General features: G+C 36.1%; 1 protein-coding gene across 4 annotated transcripts in view; it reads right to left on the bottom strand.

Moving 5' to 3' along the window:
* The window catches only part of NFXL1 (nuclear transcription factor, X-box binding like 1), a 53,615-nt gene extending 28,318 nt beyond the window's left edge, over positions 1-25,297 (bottom strand). The window contains exons 1-12 of one of the 4 annotated variants that reach the window (XM_027103037.1): positions 25,169-25,297; positions 24,589-24,834; positions 21,775-21,948; positions 17,817-17,926; positions 15,662-15,795; positions 13,481-13,659; positions 13,090-13,251; positions 12,887-12,987; positions 12,204-12,318; positions 10,437-10,561; positions 9,683-9,805; positions 6,225-6,315 (exon numbers count right to left, since the gene is read on the bottom strand). In XM_027103037.1, the coding sequence (XP_026958838.1) occupies positions 6,225-6,315; positions 9,683-9,805; positions 10,437-10,561; positions 12,204-12,318; positions 12,887-12,987; positions 13,090-13,251; positions 13,481-13,659; positions 15,662-15,795; positions 17,817-17,926; positions 21,775-21,948; positions 24,589-24,832 (1,558 nt within the window). In that variant the 5' untranslated portion in view covers positions 24,833-24,834; positions 25,169-25,297. Of the gene's footprint in view, positions 1-6,224; positions 6,316-9,682; positions 9,806-10,436; positions 10,562-12,203; positions 12,319-12,886; positions 12,988-13,089; positions 13,252-13,480; positions 13,660-15,661; positions 15,796-17,816; positions 17,927-21,774; positions 21,949-24,588 lie in introns of all 4 variants that reach the window. The other 3 variants (XM_027103036.1, XM_027103034.1, XM_027103035.1) reach the window with 3 other exon arrangements.

Genomic DNA, 25,297 nt, shown 5'->3' with positions numbered 1-25,297 from the left:
CCAAGTTATCCTGACTCACATGATCAAACTTTATTTTGGTCTTACCAAAAGAAAATTTGATGTCACACTTTTTAAAAATTTAATAGTGACATTTATGTCAGTTCTTACTCAGTACATTATATTAATTTCCATACTTAACAATGATAATTTTCATTCACCTTCAGCAATCAAAGAGAAACTTATCAAACATAACCTTTTTGCTGCCCTAAACTACAGCATCACTTTTCCTTTTTTAAAATTAAATCTTGAGAACAATAAGGGATAATTTCCCTGAACAGTTTTCCTAATGAACTCATTACAGACACCTGTACAACATGACATAAATTCATGTAACTTCAGTGATAATATTTTTTAAATGAAAAAGCATACAGAGTATAAATACAGTGACTAATCGGTCAAAAGTCCAGTAATTCTAGAACCATAACCATAGAAGGCCTTAAGCTTTAAAGAACTATAAGCCAAGCTTTCATATATTCACAGCGCAAACATGCACATAGCACCCTCCCCCTATGAGTTACAGTACAACTTGATTATGAAGGTATCTAGAATAATGGAAAATGACATAAAATAATGATTCTATGTATCTTATGTAACTGAGTATTAAACAAATGGTAAGAGTTGCACAACGGTATCTTCATACACTTTCCATTAAGGTAAATTTTTTTTAGGGGCTACTAAGTTTCTTTTTTAAAAAATAAACATTCTGCCAAAAAATAATTAATAATAATTGAACCTGGATCTGATCAAACCTCTAGTCCCACTAACAGTTTATAGAAAATAGAGGAAAATGTCAAATAATACTACGGAGATGCAATCTGCAAAATCCAGACTCTGTGAAACTAAATAAAGCAACCTAATTTCTTAAACAAGTGACAAAGGAAAATATATAAAAAGATGGAAAATTATAGAAGAAGAGGGAAATTACAGATTCATAGACTTTAGAGACATCAACCAACTACAATGTCAATCTTATTAAGGTTTCTCAGTCATACAAACTGAAGTAAAAAATGAAGGCATTTATGAGACAAAAAGATATGTGAACACCAGATATTTGCTGATATTAAGAAACATTAACTATTTTCAGTTTAAGAATCCATCTTTCAGAGATGCATACTGAAGTATTTATGGGATTTGCTTCAAAATAATACAAGAGGGAGATATGCTTTCAACATTTCTCCACTAAGGATGATGTGTGCTCTGCCCTTTTTGCAGATACTCTATATCAGGTTAAGGATGCTCTCTTCCATTTCTAGTTAAGTTTTCATCATATATGGATGCTGAATTTTATCAACTGTTTTTCAGACATTTACTAAAATGATCTCATTTCTCCTTTAATCTGTTAATGTGATGGAAACATGTTATTAGATTTACTAATCTTAAACCAACCATACATTACTGCAATAAACCCAACTTGGTTATGATACATTAAGGTTTTGGATAGCTAATACTGTAGTACCAGATAGCTGGATTTGAGTGGCAAAAACTTTAATATTTTACAAACATGTTCATCAGTTAAGATTGGCCTGTAATTTTCCCTTTACTTTCCTTGAAAGATGATATAATGAGCTGGAACACATTACTTTTTTACATACACTATCAAATAGTTCACAAAGAGATTAAACTTATACATACTTTAAATGTTCATTTGTTAAAAATCATATGTAAAAATCAACTAGGCCTGGTGTTTTCTTGGTGAGAAAATTCTAAACTACTGATCCAATTTCTTTAATGGTCATACTAGTCAGGTTTTCAACTTAAAGTGAAGGCTATGTTTTAACAGTGGTCTCCAAGGCCCTATACATATTCTCCTTTCCCCAGCAATCATTTATTGCACCATCTCTCTGACCTCATCTCCTGACATGTGTCCCCCTGAGCAACCACTTCAGTCCTCCTTCAAATGTTCCTGTCTCAAGGCCTCTGTAATCAAACTACCCCATCCCCATTTCCCCAGGGCTTGATCCCTACTTCTCTCAGGATTCCCCACACATGTCATTCTCTCAGAGTCCTACTCTGACCACACTATATAAAACAGTATATACCATCCCAACTATCACAATTTTAATTGTACTCTAATCTTTCTATACTTGTCACTATCTGATATTCTATATTAATGTGATTATTTACTTGTATTCTAATTGAGGGAGAATTAAAAAATAAGCTCCATAAAAGCAGGTACGTTGTCAAAATTGTTCACTCGTAATTCCAGTGCCTGGTGCTTAGCAGACACTCAAAAATACAAATTGAACGAATGACTAACTTTAGAATGTTAATGAAATTCAAATTTAATGGGTCAGTGATATACTATGACTACAAAAGGAAATAAAATCCTTTTACATGAGAACCAAAAAACCAGTTCTAAACTTTACAATTTAAAGACACTTGGGCTTCCCTGGTGGCGCAGTAGTTGAGAGTCCACCTGCCGATGCAGGGGACATGGGTTCGTGCCCCGGTGTGGGATGATCCCACATGCCGCAGAGTGGCTGGGCCCGTGAGCCATGGCCGCTGAGCCTGCGCGTCCAGAGCCTGTGCTCCGCAATGGGAGAGGCCACAGCAGTGAGAGGCCCGCGTACCGCAAAAATAAATAAATAAAGACACTGACATTTTTGGATTGGGTTGTTTGTTTCTTTGATATTGAGCTGCATGAGCTGCTTGTATATTTTGGAGATTAATCCTTTGTCAGTTGCTTCATTTGCAAGTATTTTCTCCCATTCTGAGGTTTGTCTTTTCGTCTTGTTTATGGTTTCCTTTGCTGTGCAAAAGCTTTAAAGTGTCATTAGGTCCTGTTTACTTTTGGTTTATTTCTATTTCTCTAGGAGGTGGGTCAAAAAGAATCTTGCTGTGATTTATGTCATAGTGTTCTGCCTATGTTTTCCTCTAAGAGTTCTATAGTGTCTGGCCTTACATTTAAGGCTTTAATCCATTTTGAGTTAATTTTTGTGTATGGTATTAGGGGGTGTTCTAATTTCATTCTTTTACATGTAGCTGTCCAGTTTTCCCAGCACCACTTATTGAAGAGGCTGTCTTTTCTCCACTGTATATTCTTGCTTCCTTGATCAAAAATAAGGTGACCATATGTGCGTGGGTTTACCCCTGGGCTTTCTATCCTGTTCCAATTATCTATATTTCTCTTTTTGTTCCAGTACCATACTGTCTTGATTACTGTAGCTCTGTAATATAGTCAGTAGTCAGGGAGCCTGATTCCTCCAGCTCTGTTTTTCTTTCTCAAGACTGCTTTGGCTATTTGGGGTCTTTTGTGTTTCCATACAAATTGTGAAATTTTTTGTTCTACTTCTGTGAAAAATGCCATTGAAAGTTTGATAGGGATTGCACTGAATCTGTAGATTGCTTTGGGTAGTATAGTCATTTTCACAATGTTGATTCTTCCAATCCAAGAACATGGTATATCTCTCCGTTTGTATCATTAATTTCTTTCATCAATGTCTTATAGTTTTCTGCATACAGGTCTTTTGTCTCCCTAGGTAGGTTTATTCCTAGGTATTTTCTTCTTTTTATTGCAGTGGTAAATGGGAGTGTTTCCTTAATTTCTCTTTCAGATTTTTCATCATTAGTGTATAGGAATGCAAGAGATTTCTGTGCATTAATTTTGTATCCTGCTACTTTACCAAATTCATTGATTAGCTCTGGTAGTTTTCTGGTAGCATCTTTAGGATTCTCTATGTATAGTATCATGTCATCTGCAAACAGTCAGTTTTACTTCTTCTTTTCCGATTTGGATTCATTTTATTTCTTTTTCTTCTCTGACTGCTGTGGCTAAAACTTCCAAAACTATGTTGAATAATAGTGGTGAGAGTGGGTAACCTTGTCTTCTTCCTGATCTTAGTGGAAACGGTTTCAGCTTTTCACCATTGAGAACGATGCTGGCTGTGGCTCTGGCACATATGGCCTAAATAGACATTTCTCCAAAGAAGATATACAGATTGACAACAAACACATGAAAGGATGCTCAACATCACTAATTATTAGAGAAATGCAAATTAAAACCAAAATGAGGTATCACCTCACACCAGTCAGAACGGTCATCATCAAAAAATCTACAAACAATAAATGCTGGAGAGGGTGTGGAGAAAAGGGAATCTTCTCGGGTGGGAACTGTGGGTGGGAATGTAAACTGATACAGCCACTATGGAGAACAGTATAGAGGTTCCTTAAAAAACTAAAAACAGAACTACCATACGACCCAGCAATCCCACTACTGGGCATATACCCTGAGAAAACCATAATTCAAAGAGTCATGTATCACAATGTTCATTGCAGCACTATTTACAAGAGCCAGGACATGGAAGCAACCTAAGTGTCCATCGACAGATGAATGGATAAAGAAGATGTGGCACATATATACAATGGAATATTACTCAGCTATAAAAAGAAACTAAGTTGAGCTATTTGCAGTGAGGTGGATGGACCTAGAGACTGTCATACAGAGTGAAGTAAGAAAGAGAAAAACAAATACTGTATGCTAACACATATATATGGAATCTAAAAAAAAATGCTTCTGAAGAACTTAAGGGCAGGACAGGAATAAAGATGCAGACATAGAGAATGAACTTGAGGACACGGGGAAGGGGAAGGGGAAGCTCAGACAAAGTGAGAGAGTGGCATGGACATATATACACTACCAAATGTAAAATAGATAGCTAGTGGGAAGCAGCTGCATGGCACAGGGAGATCAGCTTAGTGCTTTGTGTCCACCTAGAGGGGTGGGATAGGGAGGGTGGGAGGGAGATGAAGGAGGGAGGAGAAATGGGAATATATGTATATGTATGGCTGATTCACTTTGTTATACAGCAGAAACTAACACACCATTGTAAAGCAATTATACTCCAATAAAGATGTTAAAAAATATATATAAATAAAAATAAAGACACTGACAAATCAGAGAACATCCACAGGGAAATGCCTATGGGGTTAATACATCTGCCATTTTTCCTAATGGGGAGGCAATATGGTATAACGGAAATATTACTAAACTTTGGGTTCACATCCTGACCCTGCAACTAGTTCTATGACCTTGGGCCAACAGTCTCTTTGCCTGCTTCCTCCTTTTACAAAACAACACTAATACCTTCCAAGATTCCTGAAAGGATTAAGACATTAAGGGAGATATCTAGTATCCACCTAATCCCAAAGGAAGACAACAAAAAACAATACAGTAGTTTTTCCCAGGTCACAAAGCTGTTATTGGGTTGGCCAAATTCGTTCAGGTTTTTCCACAGATATGGAAACACCCAAACAAACTTTTTGGCCAACCCAACACTATGTTCACTTTTGACTCAGGACCTCTTAATTTAAACCCATGCTCTTTCCACTACCTTATACTATCTTTCAGTAGATTCCATTTCATACCAACATACTCCAAATGAGTAAAGTTAACTCAGTTTTCAATCTCTAATAACTTAGGCACCCCTGAGACCCTTTCAGGTGGTCTGAAAGAATTTATATACATAGATGAGAATTTTCCAGAAGCTATATGACAAGGGATTATCACAACAGATTGAATGCAGAAGCAGATATGTGAATCCAGCTATCTTCTATTAAGCTAGACATTAAAGACATTTGCAAAAATGTAAAACAGTATCATTCTTCTCACTAAACTTTTTTTTAGAAAGTAGCTATTTTTCACAAAAAAGTTACTGTATTAAGATGTAATGGGTACTATGGTACTATTTTTCAATAAAATAATAAATATTATTATATTTTAATTTAATTTCAAATACAGTAAATATCAGCAGATAAAATCCACATTAACTAAAGGTCTTTGGGTCCAAAAAGAGTGTAAAAGGTCCTTGAGACCAAAAATTTTGAGAACCACTGGACAGAATATATACAATCCTTTACTAGACTTAATTTCATATCAATGTCTAAAATTCAAAATACTACTGAAAAACCTATTAATTAACTTAAAATCTATGTGGGGAAGGTTGGGTAGAAGTAAGGAAACAACATGGTATTATTGAAAGAACAGAAGTTTATATTCAAAAGGTGTGGGTTCAAATCTTGGCTATAATGCCTTACTAGATATTTCCCTAAGTAAATCACTGAATCCTCTTCAGCTTAAATTTCCTCATCCATAAAATAAAGATAGTGGCAACTGCTCTAACTTCTCAAGATTGCTAAGAGTAAGATAATAAATGTGAAAGCTCTCTATCAACGAGAAAGCACTATGTAAATATAAACATAAAATTACAGCTGTTGTTAAATTTTACCTCTATGGCAGACAGATGGACACTTATGGTTTCTACATCCTAAAGTCCGTCCACAGTTTTGATCACAAGGTGGACAGTTTCCAGGGCAACACTGAAGGGAAAGCAATACATAAAGAACAGGTAATTTGAAAACCGTACGTAATATGAATGTCATTACTAGTTATTCACAGAACTTAGGGAAATCAAAAGATAGTTCTTTTCACTATAAGAATAAAAGTATTCAAGAATATCAACATTCTTGTGTAGAATACGTTGTACTAAGAACTTATAAGTTTAAGTAGACAATGACCTAATTTAGTGAAGTCAAGCTAAATTTTCTTGCCCTTTAGTTAATTATTCTATAACTTAAAATAGTTCCATAAGATAGTTTCTCTTCTACTTATCTACACAGAAATTGACAACATTAACCACAGGAATGGATCTGGTCAAACCCTATAGTCAATTCAGGCAAATAATCTGGCTATTTTTAAAATTTAATTACAATAAAACCCATTCAATATATAGATTAGTTTGGCAGTTATTTTCAAACCAAAGAGTCAGAGACTAACTAAAGGAAAGAAGGAGAGATAGGCTAATTGCTTCTAGCGCTGTTTTGTTACTCCCTGATTTCCAATCTGTGAGAAATACAGCTGTCTATGACCTGTCCCAATTTTCATTCATGAACACAAGGTAACTACTTAAAGTTCCATCTTGCCATTCTAACTCCTTGACAAACTTTGGAAAGGAAATACAGACTACAATTTTCTTAAAGAAACTTGGGTTTGTAACCTACTTCAGAACAAGTTTCAGTATATAAAAATAGCTCAAAACAAAGTACACGTTATTGAAAAGCAATTAAAAGTTAAAATAGTTCATTCAATTAAGCAAATATTTACCAAGTAATACTATATGCCTATCCCAGTGGCAGTGGGAAAAAAGGAGGTTATGTGGTCCACAACTTGAATAAGCCTTTAGATGTTTGTTTCTCACCATGATGAGTAATAATGACCAGATTTACTCTCCTGCCTTAAACAACTAGAAAATCAGACAAAATATTTGAAACAGCAGTTTTTAGACATTAGACAACTAGGCAGCACAGGACAGAAACCCCTATGAGAACAGACACAAACAAGGTGAGTCCTACGATAGCACAGGCTTAGACCTGGACACAAGGAAAAAGATCACAAGCAGAGTCCAGTGGTCTTACCAAGTTAAGGAGACAAAATTCATAGTTCAGAGAGGCAAGTGTGGTTAGAATTTGTGGAGAAGTGGTAGCACAAAGCATAAAGTTTATAATGTCTGGAAACCAATCAAAAGTCACCTAGCAGTAAAGAATAACCCAAAAGGAAAAGAAAACTCAATCAACAAAAATAGACCCAGAAATGATAGATGACAGAATTGGTAGACAAGGACATTAAAATAGGCATTTGAAGTATAACCTATTCACTTATATTCAAGAAGACAGAAGAGAGCATGAGCATGAAAAGGACAGACATGGAAGATATAGAAAAAGTCACAACTCTAAGTCTCAGAGATGAAAAAATACTGTCTGAGACGAAGAAACACAGGATGGGATAAACAATGGGATTAGACAATGCAGAAGAAAATTAGAGAACTTGAAGACAAACAATATAAGATAACATTAAATATGAAAATTAAAAGGACTAAATAATAAATGTAGCATCAGTGACCTATGGGACTTCAAGCAGCATGACATACCTGTCACTGGAGTCTCAGTAGGCAATGGGTGGGGGAAATATTTGAAGAAATAAAGATTGAAAATTTCACAAATATGATGAAAACTATAAAGACATACAAGAAGCTCAACAAAAGTTGTACTAAAGAAACATGAAGAAAGCTATACAAAGGAACATCACAAATAAATTACTGAAAACTAATGATAAAGAGAAAAATCTTTAAGAATAGCCAAAGAAAAAAGATACATTACATACAGAGGAACCAAGATAACAGAGATAGTGGAGCAACGTGTTTAAAGAATGGGAAAAAAATTGTCAAACTAAAATTCTACAGTAAAAATATTTTTCACAAACAAAGGCTAAAGACAGTTCACAAAAGTTGCAAGAATTCATGATGAGCACTACAAGAAATGTTAAAGGAAGTCCTTCAGACAAAAGAAAATGAAATCAGATAGAAACCTGAATCTATATAAAAGGATGAAAAGCACCAAAAATCATGAGTTTGATGATAAATATAAAAGACTATTTACTTTTTCACACTCTTTAAAAGATACCTGTTAAAGCAAAAATAAAAACAACATATTTGAGGTTTATAAAATACATGGGTATAAAATGTGTAAGAATCGAATAAAGGAGGTAAAATGGAATTACTGAAAGACAACACTCAAACAGAAGACACAAAAAGAGGGAAAAGAAACAAAGAACAGATGAAAAAATAGAAAATTACAGACTTAAATCCAACCATTTTATTAAAGATCACAATAAGTGTAAATGATCTACACCCAAATTAAACGATAAAGATTTAAAATAAAATAATTATCTAAATAAAACAATTATCTAATTGCTGTCTATAAGAAATCCACTTCAAATATAAAGATTTGAATAAGTTCAAAGTAAAAGAATGGAAAATATATACTGTATGAACACTAAGCAAAACAAAGTTGAAATCACTATATTTAATAGATTTAAGAACAAAGTATCTTACCAGAGATAGAGGGATAATTCATAATAAAAGGGACTCAAAAAAACTTCAAATCTACAGACTCAATAAAATTTTCCAGTTGACCTTATACTGAACCAAGATTCTATAAATAAGATCTGAACAGCAGAAGTTAAGCCTCTAACATGGCAAACAAACTACCACTAACACTGCTATGATGTTTTAAAGTCAGGGAACAGGGACTTCCCTGGTGGTGCAGTGGTTAAGAATCCACCTGCCAAAGCAGGCGACACGGGTTCAAGCCCTGGTCTGGGAAGATCCCACATGCTGCGGAGCAACTAAGCCCATGTGCCACACTACTGAGCCTGTGCTCTACAGCCCGTAAGCCACAACTACTGAGCCCGCGTGCCACAACTACAGCAGCCCGTGTGCCTAGAGCCTGTGCTCTGCTGCAATGAGAAGCCCACACACTGAGACAAAGAGTAGTCCCCGGTCGCCGCAACTAGAGAGAGCCCATGCGCAGCAACGAAGACCCAATGCAGCCAATAAATAAATAAATAAATTTATTTAAAAAAAAAAAAATAATAAAGTCAGGGAACAGAAACAGCCAAAGAACCAAGTAGAAGGAATTATGCATAGGACAAAAAGAGACCCTTGTTATTTAAAAACCTTGTAAGATTTCCCACTAATACAAACAATAATGTAGAATATTTATTAATATTTCATATGGAAAGCAAAGAATATGCCTAAGTATTTGAGGAACAAGTCAAGATGGCACTTATCATGGGCCCAAAGATGAAAAATCCAAGAGAATTTTAAAATCAGTTTTCCAAGCTTATTACCTTTCTCCTACACTGATGCTTCTGACAGTCCCGCAACTTAACACACTTAGTTTCACAAAGATACGGTTTATGACACGGCATTCGTTTAGTATGCTTTCCACAACGACAATGCTTCTCCACTTCCTGGAAGAATCAAATAAATGCTATTAAAATTGACTTTCGTTGACATGATTTTTTTCACACTCTAATCTCTATAATTACTAAAAAATGAAAGAGAAAATTTTAAGACTGTTTTGTATGAAAGACTTTTAAAAAACTAAAGGAAAATTTCCTAAGACATTTGTTTGTTCCAAAAAGACTTCACAGAATTTCCATTATTAAATTTAGTAAAAATTTGATATTAAATAGTAAAACAACATCACACGTTAAAATCCCTTATATCTAGTTACACAATAACATCTACACATCTAGCTTCAGGAAAACAAGAAAACTGGATTATCTAGTAGTATGTGAAAACCAGAATGACATCTAGGCATTTTTTCCCCTATCATCCCTAGGCCTAATTCATCATTGCTTTGAATATCTTCTGAGGATAAACAATCCCACACTAGTCTACAAAAATGATAACATTCAAACTTTTACCAAGCAAAACAAAAAAAAGGTAATTTCAGATTTAATTGCTGGCATACTCTCCTGCTTCATCATAAATATTAGATCATGACACAGATGTTTATGAAAACAATTACAAAACAATCCCATTTGACATATTATGACAGATAGCTGTTAAAAGTAATCATTATAGGACATGACTAACTTGTCTACATGTTTCACAAGGACCTCGGTGACAACGCTGTGAACATCTGTGGATTCCACATTCAAGTACTTTGTCACAACTGTCTCCACAAGTTGGTACATCTTCTGTACAAGGCAAAGAAAACTCTAGAAGCAGACAAAAAAAATCAATATTAAAAATAACATACATTATTATAAAGTACTAATAACGTGCCATGTACTTCTGGATTCCTAGAAAATGACAGGTCTTTCAGACTATGAACTTTTGCATCTACATATTTATTGGAAAGTTAACTTTAAAGAAAATAACCCCTATATTTGTAAAGCTTATGCCTTTTAAAAAGAATTCGATACATGACAAGTTACCATTCTCAAGAAGCATATATATATATATATATTTTTTTTTTCCTTTCTTTGAGGTACGCGGGCCTCTCACTGCTGTGGCCTCTCCCATTGCGGAGCACAGGCTCCGGACGCACAGGCTCAGCGGCCATGGCTCACGGGCCCAGCCTCTCGGCAGCATGCGGGATCCTCCCGGCCCAGGGCACGAACCCGTGTCCCCTGCATCAGCAGGCGGACTCTCAACCACCGCGCCACCAGGGAAGCCCCAAGAAGCATATTTTTATGAGCTAACTACTTCAGAAATACTTTTCTAAAGAAATGAGTAAGCCCTTGTAAACTACTATGAAGAATTCTACAATATATAGAACAATAAAAAAAATTTGCTCTAAACAACCTCATAGGATGGAGGAAAAAAATAGATCTAGACTTAAAAACTATGAAACTGAGCTTTAACATAAACATATTATAACAAGTGTTTGCAATAATCTCATAAATATGTGTGCTGGTACTGGTGCTGAGTCAAGAAAGTGAACTCGAACTGTAACCCTTCTATGCCTTTATCTCAAAGTAGCCCAAACTAAATTCACCTATAATCTAATACCCAACAATAACAATAGCTTATAATCATTAGGTTTCCTTTATGTGCTGGCCACTATACTAAATACTTTACGTGCATTTTATCATTTAATTCTCACAATTATCTTATAAAGAAGGTACTATTACTGTCCCCATTTAACTTGAGAAAACTGCAGTTCATGAAGGTGAGATTTGAACCCACATACGCCTAGTCTTTTTTTTTTTTTTTTCAAATTTTAGCAGAGATTTATTCATGGATGGAAAAAAAGAAAGGGAGAAGGGGAGAGGAACTAAAAGGAACATATCTTGGAACACTTACATTCATCATAATCTTATTTAAACAGATTTACATGTGTCCGCACACTATTCAGAATGGTGACCCTTGGATAATCGAAAATAATGAATCTCGAAAAACAGCCTATTATTTTCACTCTACTTCACAGTTTTTTTCTGGGTTTTCTTGTCTGTTTGTTTGTTTCTTTCTTTATCAGCATGCAGAGCAGCTTATTGACATTTACTTCCCCAAATGACTTTTCCTCACTGGTTGAAAGAACTGGGGAGTTGGGAGGGGGTACAGATGGAAACCAAAGGTACACCTTCAATGTGCTTTGATGGACTGAAAAGCGGTTGGTCTGAGATTGACAAGCCCCCCATTTCAGAGGCTCAGGAAGTTTGGGCCCAAAATCTGAGTTCTTAATCCACTATGCTATATTGTCCTCTCATCCAAATGTACAGAAATCTAATATCAAATTTGTATTATTATTGAAACTACATTATGAGCTCCCAGAGAAATCTAATTTAATTAGGAAAGTACTCTAATTAGCATGATAAATAATTATAATCCCATTAAAGGTTTTTTAAAAAGTCTTACTTGACTTCTGACAGGGACAGAACCTTTTCCCAGATCGAGGACATTCTCCACAAGCACCTACATGGCAAACTTGCTCACACGTATGATTACCACATGGCAGTGTTTTCCCACATACCTAAAATAAAATGCAATAAGCACTAACGACTTAAAAGTTAACAAAAGACTTTGTACATGACATAATCGTTTCTCAGTCACAAATAAGCAACTTCTTTAGATTCCTCAAATTATTATGCTTTATATCTTACATAGGTATCACATGTATATATGCATAAGCATATACATACACATTTCTTATGCGCCAGGGAGTATATTTTTAAAATGTAATAAAGGAAAAAGAACATGCAGTTTCACATGGTCATCCACCAAAGATTTCCAAATGGTACTAAAACCATGCCAATTCTAAGACAATCTACAGAATCAATACTACTTCCAATTGGATTAACTCAAGAAGAGGGAAAAGAGGAAAGTACATACGTACTAAATCCAAAATTCAACAAATAGCTGTTAATTTGAAAAAAAATTAAAATGATATTAAATTGAAAAAGTTGCCTAAAACATGAATATAATGCATCTGAGTTGCTATTCTTCCTCTCCTTTTATCCAACTAAACCTCATTAGCATTTCTAATTGTTTATGCTTCTGTATACTTTAACACCCACTCCTCAAAATGCATATACACTTACTTGATCACAGTGCCACAGTGGACTTGCACAACTTCTTTCAGCTACTTGTTTGCCACAGACACACTTTTGCCTACTAACTCTTGGACAGGGTGGGCAACTTCCTAAAATCAAAATGATAAATTAGCATGGAATATTATAAAAGCAACACAGACTGCTTTGACTTCTGCTTAAGGCCGGAACACCTAACAGGTATGACCTTTTACCTGCATGACAAGGATTTTCACATTTATGTTGTCCACAAAGCAATTTCCGTCCACATGGCAGGTGACAGGACCATTCCTTAGCACTGCACCGACGAGGGATAGGTTTTGCTTTCTTACAATAACAAGTAGTTGTGACCATCTTAGGACAAGGAGGGCATGGACCTAGAATCCAATGAAAGGGGGAAAAAAAATCAGAAGTCAAAAGTAAAAATTTTCAGTTCCTACACGTATCAGTAATTTCTAAAGCTTTCCATACTGATACTTTAAAAGGCAATCTCTTCCAATATTTTCTTATGTAAACTTAAGTTCTGAGTTCAACTCTCACAATTTTTTTTACTTCAACATGAGAAGAAATAACCACCCACAATTAGAAATATAATATATAACTCACCTGGATGGCAGAGGAGTAAACACTTATGGCCACAAGGAGGTTTAAAATCTCTCTCACATACTTGGCCGCATGAATGAGGCACAAGCCACGGATCTAAAGGTGGATCTTCCACTTTGCCACAATAGCAGTAGTACCTACTAGGTGTGTCAGATCGTTTGTACTCAAACCTACATTTTGGACTATGAAGAATGAAATTGCTGAAGTTAATTTCAATTATAAAAGTGACATGAGGCAGAAATATAAATATACTTAATAACAGAGTATACACAATCAGTTTTATGTTAATGTAACCTCTGCTCCATCTTTATATTAGTAAGAAACAAGATTTTACTAAAATCAATTTCAACCATCTAGAAGAGCTCTGTCCAATAATTTCCTGAGATGATGGAAGTGTTCTATACCTGTCACGTCTAACACAGTGGCCATTAGCCACACATGGCTAGTGAGCACTTGAAATGTGGCTATTGCGTACAACTGAGGAAGAAACAATTTTCTATTTCATAATTTTTAAGAATTTAAATAACCACGTGTGGATAGTTGCTACCATATTAAACAACACATATCTAAAATACAGCTACAAAAGAAAGCAACATTAGCTTTCTACTAACAACCTGAACTTTATTCTTGAGATATTCATTCCAATTTTATAAAGTTCAATGTTTTAAAAGTTTGGTTGGGTGGTCTACAAATAAGCAAAATGTATTAGTAATAGCATTTTGAAGAAGAGAGACATCGGTTATAGGTAGGTAATACAGCAGCAAGAAACATGACTTAAAATCTAGAATTACGGGGAAAAATGTGTGAAAATAAACAAAGAATTTCGTATTTCTCAACATCTAATACAAAATATATATATTTCAAATGCACCTAGGTCAAAGAAAAGTTGAAATACTGTTGCACATTCTCTGCTAAAGCAGATTTTTACCTATCAAGATTAAAATAAAGCAGTTTTAGTCCTAGAAGCCAAACTAACATAATAAATATAGAAAATTTAATAAGATTGGATAATATACACCTGTAGTTTTTTGTTTATTTGTTTGTTTTCATTAAAATTAAAAAGAAAGGAAGAGAGAAAAAATGAAAACACAGTTTGGGAAACTCTGCCTATCCATGGTTATCTTTTTAAATAGATGAAATTAATTGGAATTAATTAAAATTCTCTTCTTGTTTCTTAATAATATAATATGAAGCATATTCCAAGTTTCCTGTGGGGAGCTGATTAAGATCCTTCCATGTTTGTTAATATACAGAGTAAATGCTCAGACAAATTTTAGACATTATTCATACGGAGAGAGGAAAAGAAATTGAAGGGGCTAAAGAAAATGGGAGGTGGGAGTGGAAAAGTAATTTTGTATATGTAAAAGTTTAATATAGATTATTAGAGAAAAATGTTATGTTTTAGTAGTAACTTATAGTAAAAGAAAATTCCGTCACTAGTCTGGCTTTCTGTCTTTGGAAAATTGAAACTTGAGAAGAGAGTCACATGAAAGAGAAGAATAGAGAAATTTTTGATGTTTTCTTTATAAAAAGACGTTTCTGCATTTTAAAATATTTAACTCTTTTTACCTAGCAAATCTTCTAAATTATGGTAAAAGTTTGGATCATTAATTCAAGCTGGAAGGAAGGAAAGTGACTTACAACCCAGCTAAGGCTACAGACCGTGACTTTAAAGTGATACCAATTTACTTAAGTGTGTTGTTTTCTGTATGAAGAAACAGAGAAGGCAAATTATAGTGGTCCTGAAGGAATGTGAGGCTATTGATTTACACCTGCAGTTTTGAGAGATTTTGAGGATAAAATCGGAAGTCATTGATCAAAATGTTAGAGGACAGTCTTGTACAATGTGATACCAATACATACTAAAAGGAGCTCCAGAGAGAAGTACCAGAATTTTGATGGATTCTATTTCTAAAGAAATGAAAGTTCTTTAAAAAGGATTACTAAGGAGTCGTTTTGCAGGGGAAAAACAGAGTCTGAATTATTTATTAGTTAGCAAAAGGAACTAGTAGTTATATAAACTGGGGTGGCGGGGGGAGCCATTAGCAGGTCTCATATCTTCACAAACCAAATGACTAATTGAAGGCCAAGCACGGATACTGAAACTGCCAATAAAGCAACTGAGGAGCTACAATTTTCATTTATTTTACAACTAAACATTCCAACTAAATTAGAAAAAGTTACCAAGGCCAGGGATAATCTCTCTTTCCAAAATCATCATCCGTCAAAGGAGAAGATACCAGAAACTGGCTGTCTTTAGCCCACTTCTGGATACAGGGCATGTGAAATATACAGAAACATCCTGAACAACTCCAAACCTAAGACAAAGGTATCAGAAATTAACAAGTATGCAATGATTTTTCTTTGATAATTCCACAATACTTTAAAATAAGCACCACACTAAACTATTTAAGAGCTACATAAGGATTAAGGAAAAAACTTTCCTTCCGGCATAACAGAAGAAATGTTCTTTATAAAAACTAATGTACATGTAGAACACTTTAAAGAAAAATAGTATTAATCATGCTGATTCATTCAGCTAGAAACAACTACTGCTAACGTTCTGCAGTCTCCAATTTTTTTGTATATATTTCATACTTTTAAAAAATGAGGTCATACTGTACTGATATATAACTTTATAGCCTTTTCTTTTAACACAGTATAAGCATTTACCCTTATCAAGTAGGTTCATACAATATGATATTTATAGCTGTACAGTAGATATCATGTTGATTTGTCTACCATAATTTAACCAAGTTCAGGTTGTTGGAAATTTAAGATTTTTCCAATTATAAATAACACCACAAAAAAATCCTTAAACACAAATATGTACATACAATCTCTATGTTGCCCTACAGTTATATAAAACCTATTAGTCTAGCACTTAATGCTAAATTCTAAAAATTAGGTGAGCAAAAAACTTCAGTGTGTGTATATATATACACACACACACACAACAAACACACATATACGAAATTTAACAGCTTAAGGAATAACAGAAATTAATTTTTTTAACCAGCCAATACTTTGCTATAACTGACAAAAATCAGTTCACTTTTCATCATAACATTTTGCAGTTGTTCAATAAAATCAGACATGGAATATATTGCATAAGCCGGCAGGAGCACTGAAAAAAAGCCAACTTCTTAGATTGAGTTCCCCCCAAAGCAGTGCCTAAGAAAAGAACTGGGATGCATAAGTAAAAGGCCAAGATAGGGAAGAGGAAATACCAATAAACTGTATATTGCTGAGCTGACTATCACTAAGGGCCAAAGTTCAGTCCTGCTAGGGATGCTCTGAAAAACCACGTAAAACATGCCTAGGACACCCCCAGCCCCAACCACTAACAAACAGGAGGCTAGGGCAGTCAACCCCCAGCTCCCTATGGTGGAATGCTGCCCCAACGGACATTAACTCTGCTCTGCACTACACCCATTTCCTGGCTGAGTCAGTTCTCAAGGAGAAAGCACTGAGGTTGGGAAAAAAAAAATTCACACACATAGCAAGTGTTTACAGTGAAACTGCATCCGCATGCAGAGAGCCTATTCCTCCACTGCAGCTGAAATCAGAGTAAGACAACCAGATGTGACTCAGGGCACCAAAGGCACCTGCGTCTGCTACACTATCCTACCCGATATATTTTAAATTTCTGATTCACTCTACACGACCAATCCATTTCACATCTGACCTGTCTTTCTTTCTCTAGGCAATGCTGCTATAATAGCAGTGGATTAAGCTGAGGTCTAAATGGTGAGTCTATCATATTCAGTCATCACATCCCCTTAATTGCTTTATTAATGCCCTTTAAATGTATATATACATAACTTCACCGTTAGGCCATAGCGTCTCTACGTACATGAGTTTTCTCTGAATCCATCTCTCCCCATTAACCCTAGCCACTTTCCACACAAGAGAAGCTCACTAATAAACTCTAATTGTCATTGCTAGGTTTTACTTCCTTGAAGGCAGGGAGCATATCTATGTTATTTTAAACCTGCTGAAAGTAATGAAATATAGTTTACTTAATATTTCAGTATTTATGGGAATCTCTAAAGTACTGATACTAAAAATGCTTTATCAAATTGACATATGCATTGACACTGAAAATATTTGCTTCATTTATTTTAATAGTGCTAAAAATATTGATTGCTCATTTAGAGCTATTTTTCTTTTAATTAAAGATTCCCAAAAATTGAGTATCAATTCATAAAGAGAATTCTCAAATGAAGTATTCTTAAACAAAAATAAGCAAAAAGAATAATAAATGGTTACAAATTATAAATGCAAAATAAGATATTTGGGGGAGATAACAATAATTTAGATAAGGAGAAAAACTTACTGCTTGGTTTCTCTTCACTGAAGCAATACAAATTAAGCATGTCATAGCCCCTGCTTGAAAAGCTTCATTTACATACTGTTTTGTTCGCTCTAACTCACGAACATCTCCATCTTGAAATTTAAAAATTGAAAACTTCAGGTTAAGCAACATCTGAAAATAACACAAACTCACTAACAGCACCACATTATGTGAGAACTGTCTAGTAATACCAATTGCTCAAAATATAGCTGAAAAAATGAGAAGTTTAAGAAAAAAACAACCAGTGAACTGCCAAGAGGTCACAAAGTCCATGCATTACATCTTATGTACTTGATTCAAAAACAGTTACCTTGACCTTCTCTCAGAGTATACTTGCTGTTACAGTCCTTAACAAATCTGGTGGGGGCAGAGTCACAGGCAACAGCAGCAAGATGTCAAGTAACAAGGGAAAGCATATCAAAAAGCAAAGTGAAAGGAACTGCAAAGTCAAAGCTCAGCAAAGCCATTGAACCTAAATATAAGCATATGCGTATGAATGTGTAAGTGTATAAAAGTCTATGTGTGTGTGTGTGTGTGTGTGTGTGTGTGTCTGACGCATAGCAAATTCTTAGTAAAAATCTGTTGAATGAAAAGATCCTGAGATCAATACAGTATAATAACCTTGTTTCATTAAATTATGCTATTTCTGCTAAAAAAGGAAGCATGACTTCTTAGATAAAAATTACTAGACTGTATTTCCTTTAAGCAACTATTAAGCATTTACTTGCTAGGCACTGTACTATTCTTATTTCAGTAAGATTAAATAAGCTATTTTTACTTTCATTTTACAGATGAGAAAACTGAGGCACAGAACACTTAAGTAACTTCAGTATGACTCCAAAGTGAGCCCTCTTGACGACTATGCTATGCCACAGCAAGGGTTGAACACAGGAAGGTCCAAGAAATAACAGCACGATGAAAGGCAGAAAAGCTACCCAAAAGCACACACAACAACAAAAGGACAATAATCTGAGTCACTTTAGTGTAAGAGAAATAAACCTACAGGCCTTTAGTACAATAAAGATTGTTCAATAGAGGTTAACCGAGTCTCCAAGTACACTAATAATATAAACTATCATAAGTACAGAACTTCCCATGGCAATAAAATGGTACAAACCAAAATTTAAGTTACCAAAAAGAAAAATTAAATAAATAGGACACTTAGATAATTCTTTACTTTCTAAGATCATCCAAGTAAACACAACACTCACAAAAACTTGCTCTACCATAATATAAATGCAAGTATAATTTATGATATTATACAAAATATACATAAAATTACTCCCCAACTATAAAATATTATAAACTTATTAAAGACAATTGCTTTATTTTAAACCAATATCAAAGTTTGAAGAGATTCTTAAAGGCAGACTTAATAATCATATTCTGTGTACTTATTCTGCTTTCTGACACAGCTGGCTCTAACAAATGTATAACATTTTAAAATTTCATCTAATTTAACAGCTAACATGTAAAATAGAATATGAAAACAAGATGAACACGCTTTAATAAAATAAAGTCTAATCTTATACTCATAAAATTTATGTAAGATTTCTTTGAAAAATGTGTTAAAATTTGGCTGCAACAATAAAGTATACTGCCCAAGATGTCACGACAGATAGCATGGCATTTGAAGTCATGCATAAAAAGATCACTCTGGCAACTGAAGAAAAATGAGTGTGAAGGAGGCCAAGACTGGAAACATGAAGTACCTGAAGTTAAGAGGCAGTTAACAGCAGATAAAGCAAAAAATGACCTCGAGCAAGTTAATGCGTCTGTCCCAGTTTTCTCATCTTTAAAATAGTAACAATAGTAATAGTAATATCTACCTCACAGAGTTAATATGTGGATTTAATCCACATATTAAACAGCTGTAGGGGCCTGAATTAAGGTGATGATAGCATGTGGGGAGTGGTGGGATGAATTTAAGAAATTGAGGAAGTAAAACTCAGCAGGACTCGGTGACAATTAGATTGTGTTGCTTTGAAAAGTCGATGTTCAGAAGGAAAGAGTGCTGTGTTAGACGAGCTGTCTGACGGGCAGAGGGGAGGAGTAGTAGCGAATAAAACACACTCATGCGTGTATATGCCAACCCTGCTCCCAGATTTCTGGCTTAGGTAGGTGACTGGGAAAATTATAGTATTAATAGAGATAAAGGGAACAAGAGAAGAAATAAGTTATCTTTCAACATATGTTTGTGTTTCCATAGGCCAGCAAGACAGCGATACCCATCAGGAAGCTGACCATTCAAGTTTGAAATCTGAGATATCACAAAAGTATAAAGGCTGTGCTCAGACAGAAAGAACGAACTTCTCTGGTAAAGTTTTGGTATTCAATTCACTAATATGAGATGGGAACCATCTCATGACCCTGGCATTTATCATTCTAAAGTTAAGTGATCAGATTTCCTTACTTTGGTAGAGGCAAAGTACAGAACACAAAGGAACGAAAATCAAAATATTTATGGATTTGACATAATACCGTATAAGAAAAATTGCCTTAACACTTTAAGATGAAAGCCATGTTAAAAATTAATAAAAGTGGGACTTCCCTGGTGGTGCAGTGGTTAAGAATCTGCTTGCCAATGCAGGGGACAAGGGTTCGAGCCCTGGTCCATGAAGATCCCACATGCCGCAGAGCAACTAAGCCCATGTGCCACAACTACTGAGCCTGCGCTCTAGAGCCCGCGAGCCACAACTACTGAAGTCCACGTGCCACAATTACTGAAGCCCTTATGCCTAGAGCCCGTGCTCTGCAACAAGAGAAGCCACCACAATGAGAAGCCCGTGCACCGCAACAAAGAGTAGCCCCTGCTCACTGCAACCAGAGAAAGCCCGCACGCAGCAACAGAGACCCAACACAGCGAATAATAAATAAATAAATTTTTAAAAAAATTAATAAAACTTACAAATGATAAAAGTTTTCTAAACACTAGACAGAAATACTGAGTTATATCACTGAATTTCCTATTTAAAAATAAAATCTGTATCTAGAGTGGTTTCAGTGAGGTCTTCTTGAAGCAGGATACTTGAGGTTACTTTCTATGAAGTTCTCTAAAAGCAAGAAACCTCCTAACCTTAAGGTTCCTCTTTATCAATTTTTACGTGGCTCAACCAGACTTCTTAGTCAAGCTTCCTAATCTTAATTCCTTGGCAGATATGGTAAATTCCTTGGAAAGCTTTTTGATGATGTGTACCTATGTTCATGATGCCGTCAATATACTCAGGCAACTAATACGGATAATGCATGCAAGAATGTTTCCAATAATGACTATAAGCATAAAATGTGGAATGTGTAAGAGACTTACATTTAAAATAATCTACTTCTACACTTAGTCCCAAATCTTCACAGTGACATCACTTTGGCCGTCTCTCTCACAAACAAATGTGGCTTTGAGAGTAACCCGGATATATACAACATATAATGTGATTAAACACTTCAGACCTGAGGAGACTTAGATTTTTTTTACATATAAAAATCAGAAGTTGTAAGATATAAAATAAAGGAATTAAGTCAAGAAATGAAATTGACTTCAAGATACATTTAACATGATGACAAAGAGAATAATGAAGAATAGATTTAAAGGAGTATTCAAAGCCCTAAGTGCAATCAAATCATCATTAGGAACAACCTGACCCCACTCATTGCACAGGGACCTTTGGCATCCCCCTCCCAGCATTCTAATGAAATGCCAATTAAACACAAAAGAGAACTTCTAAGGCTGTAAGAGACATTGCCATCCTATTTGCTTTATAGAAAGATTAGCGTTATACAACGTATAACTCAAATAGTAAAAGGTACAAAAATTCAACTCTACAACACAAAAATGCTCATTCTTAAGATGCAAAACCTATTCCACATAGAGTAAAGGTGTCAGAAAAAGTCAGGAATGTATTTTCATTGATGTAAAAATGTCAAAATTGAAAAGCTCATACAGTACCTGTCTGAGTAGTGTAAGTTATAAACGTATTAGCAACTATTTTTCCTCTTTTTCCTTCAAAATCCTCATCTCCTTCTTCCTCAGATGAAGAGTTAAGGTGTTCTTCAACAAGTTTTTTGGCTGCAGCTTGATTAGCCTTCTTGATTTCCTCAAATTTCTTTTGAGACATCAGCTCTGCTTAAAAGAAAAAAAAATGAGTTTCATTTCTGCAAAACAATCTCTCAAAAAGCAAGGCATGATATACCAATACATTATTAAAATACAGATTTAAAAGTCATCTTTGGCGCATTCTATTTCACTATCATCCATGAAAAAAGTATTTTCAAATTTCTTGTCACACGAGTAAAGAGAATACCACAATACAAACTTACACTTTTGTTAAATATTCCGCTAAATGCCAACTAATTGTTCTCGAATGACTAACAAATCAATTTTTAAAATTATAAAGCTATGATAAAGTATCAAAAAACTGGTGATCAACCTCAAAACAGGATATTAACAAAATTGAAGTGAGATGTTTAAAAATTGAATGGTACACAGTGATTTTTAAAACAAGGGAAGCACACCCACTGGGAGCACATCAGAATCAGCAGAGTCAGGCGCTTTCTCAAACCATCCTCTTGCACACTATAACCCAGCCTGTCTTGGCCCACCAAAGACCTTGCACAAACAGTATTCACTGTCTACCCACTATGTTTACAATCTGCTTCTTAGAAAGCTCAAGGACTTTGTGTCTTTATTAAGATGTGGTCACAAATCATACTTATTTAACATTAATCCCATACAAAATATTGCTAACATGGAAAATATGTCTCTTACAACAACTTCATTCCAAAAAGAAATGTTAAGTAAGTTTTGGATTAGTTCTTCTGCTATTCTGTTTAGCACTGTCTGTACCTGTTTTTTTTTTTTTTTTTTTTTTTTGCGGTATGCGGGCCTCTCACTGTTGTGGCCTCTCCCGTTGCAGAGCACAGGCTCCGGACGCGCAGGCTCAGCGGCCATGGCTCACGGGCCTAGCCGCTCCGCGGCATGTGGGATCTTCCCGGACCGGGGCACGAACCCGTATCCCCTGCATCGGCAGAAGAACGCCCAACCACCGCGCCACCAGGGAAGCCCTGTCTGTACTTCTTGTTACTTGCTCAATAACACAAAAAGAATTAAATTACTTCACAGCACTTTCCCAATGAGACTTCAAACTCCTCAAGAGCAAGGACCATGAAAATTCTCTGCAAGCATTAAGTGTTAATAAACTCTTCTGGACAGCAACCATAGTTCAAGAAAGGAGTCACAACATACTAAACTGATCTTAATTCATTAGTGCCCATAATTAGTGCCACTTTACGCTTGAAACTGATGAGCCACTAAAAATACAAACTTTCTTATTTTAGGTGGTGTATTTGTACTTAATGATGTTTTATCTTTTATTTTCCTCATGAAATGTTTTCCTTCTCTTACTGCAGCCAGCTTGGCTGGGGACTACTCAGTGTTTCAAGTAAAACTGGAGGAAAATGTACAGTGCCCACATCGGAATCTTTGAGTACTAGGAGAAACGTAATTGCTATAAGATATATGACTCAAAACGTTATGTACAATAAGATGATAAATGTCATTATGAGAAATGAGCACTTAAAAGACATTTTTTAAAAGGCTGAATTAGACAGATATAATAAAAACATTCATAACCTGATCAATGGACCTACATAAGATCATCTCAAAGAAAGCTGACAAAGCAACCTTACCATATATTATTTCTTACGGTCAAATCTCAATTATCCAGTTAAAGGATGCTTGGTTTTCTACTATCCACAAAATCCAAGAAAGCTTACCAAAACTGTTCACAGTTCTCCCTCTCGCACACCTCACCACCACCACTATCATAAACTCAGTAACCAAGAGAATACCACTTATCTTTAAGATTAGCTTAGGAGACATTCAGGAGCTCAATTTGCTCCTCCCCGCAAAAAATATATTTTGAAAAATACATTCTAAATACAACAATAAAATGATTTTAGGGATTATTCTCTTAGCCCCCTGAATTCTTTCATTAGTATGGACAACTTAGAATTGCGTGTGTGCTCCCAGGCTCCACTAAAACACTGCCTTGGATGAAGGATTATTGAAAGCTGGAGAAGGCCACACCAGATACATCCCAGAAAGGACATGAAATTTGTAACTGGGAACCGCAGTTGAAAAAAGTACCACAAGCTCAAGTGTTTACAGAACATAGATAATTAAAAGTTACTAAACTAAGGCAATCAAATAAAAATGGAAAATGACAACTGGCCCCAGAAGTAGGAAACACAATGTCAAGTGGAAAGCCTAAACCCAATCTAAATAAGATTTCTGCGCCTCAGCCCAGCCGACTGTTGCCACGCACAAAAGTACCAATGCCACAATACCTTATCTTACAAGAAAAGTTGTTAACCAGATTTTTATGAGATTTTAAAAAGAAAAACCAAAAAACTGCTGGCAACCAATTCAGATTTAATGCATTGTGTTAACCAAACCAAACTATAGGCTAAATCAGCCCCCCAGGCCACTGTCTGCAACTGGGGGGATTCAGTAGGCAAAAAAGAGTGAAGGGAAGAACATTGGACGGAGAAGTAACACTGATTAATATCAATTACAGTGATGATGAAAGAGGTGTGATGGGAATCGGCCTAGAATGAGTAGCTGCCTGAAAGGTTTGAGAAGTGAGACCAATAATAAACTCCCGAAGGAGAAGGAAAGAAATGGATGCGAAGGCAGTTCTGACTAGCAAGTGCCTTAGCAGGTAGGCATCCAGGTGAGCCCGAGGACGGGAGCCATTCTCACCACTGGCCACGGAAGTCTGCGGCGCTTCAGATCCCGCGGGGCTGCGCCGGGCTGAGCTACCTGCAGCCGCAGGGGTTGCAGCTCCACCGGGAATGGGGCCAAGGCCAGCAGCGCCCACCGACCCCTTCTCTCGCCCTCCTCCGGCGCCGCGAAGATGGACTCCATTTCCTGGGGAGGGGACCGCAGTGGCCCGTCCTCGGGCTCGGCCTCGGCCACTGGCCACCTGGCGCCAGGAAGCTTCCATCCCTGTAGAGGAAAAAAAAAAGAGTGGAAGGAGCGTGAGCGCGGTGGTACCAAGGCGGGGAAAAAGGACAGCGCGGGAAGCCGGTGTGAGAGGCGGAATGAGGACGGCCTCCGCGGGGTGGGGACCGGGTTTGAAAAGGTCGCGGCCCTGTCTCTCCCAGAGGGCGAGTCCCCGCTGAGCCCGGGCTTTGGAGATGTATCGAAGAGGAAGAGGACTAGGCAGAGAAATGGACCGCGAGTCAAGGGGCATCCAGCGCCGAAGAAGGAGAACCTGGGAGGAGGAAAGCGCCTCCTCGGATTCAGTTGGAGCGCCGTTACGGGAGAACTGCAGACTGACCCAGCGGCTGCCGCCGGGAACCAACTGCAGTAGCGAACCCAGAGGAAAGAAAGCTACGTCCCCTTACTGACGGCGCCCGCTTTCAACGACTACAGTTCCCAGAAGCCCCCGCCCACCGCTCGCAGAACG

This window comes from Aethalodelphis obliquidens, unplaced genomic scaffold (genome assembly GCF_003676395.1).
Source record: "Aethalodelphis obliquidens isolate GAN/ISIS:26980383/991018 unplaced genomic scaffold, ASM367639v1 scaffold6, whole genome shotgun sequence".
In the NCBI taxonomy this organism is placed as follows: domain Eukaryota; kingdom Metazoa; phylum Chordata; class Mammalia; order Artiodactyla; family Delphinidae; genus Aethalodelphis; species Aethalodelphis obliquidens.
This window is presented reverse-complemented; position numbering and strand designations above follow the sequence as displayed.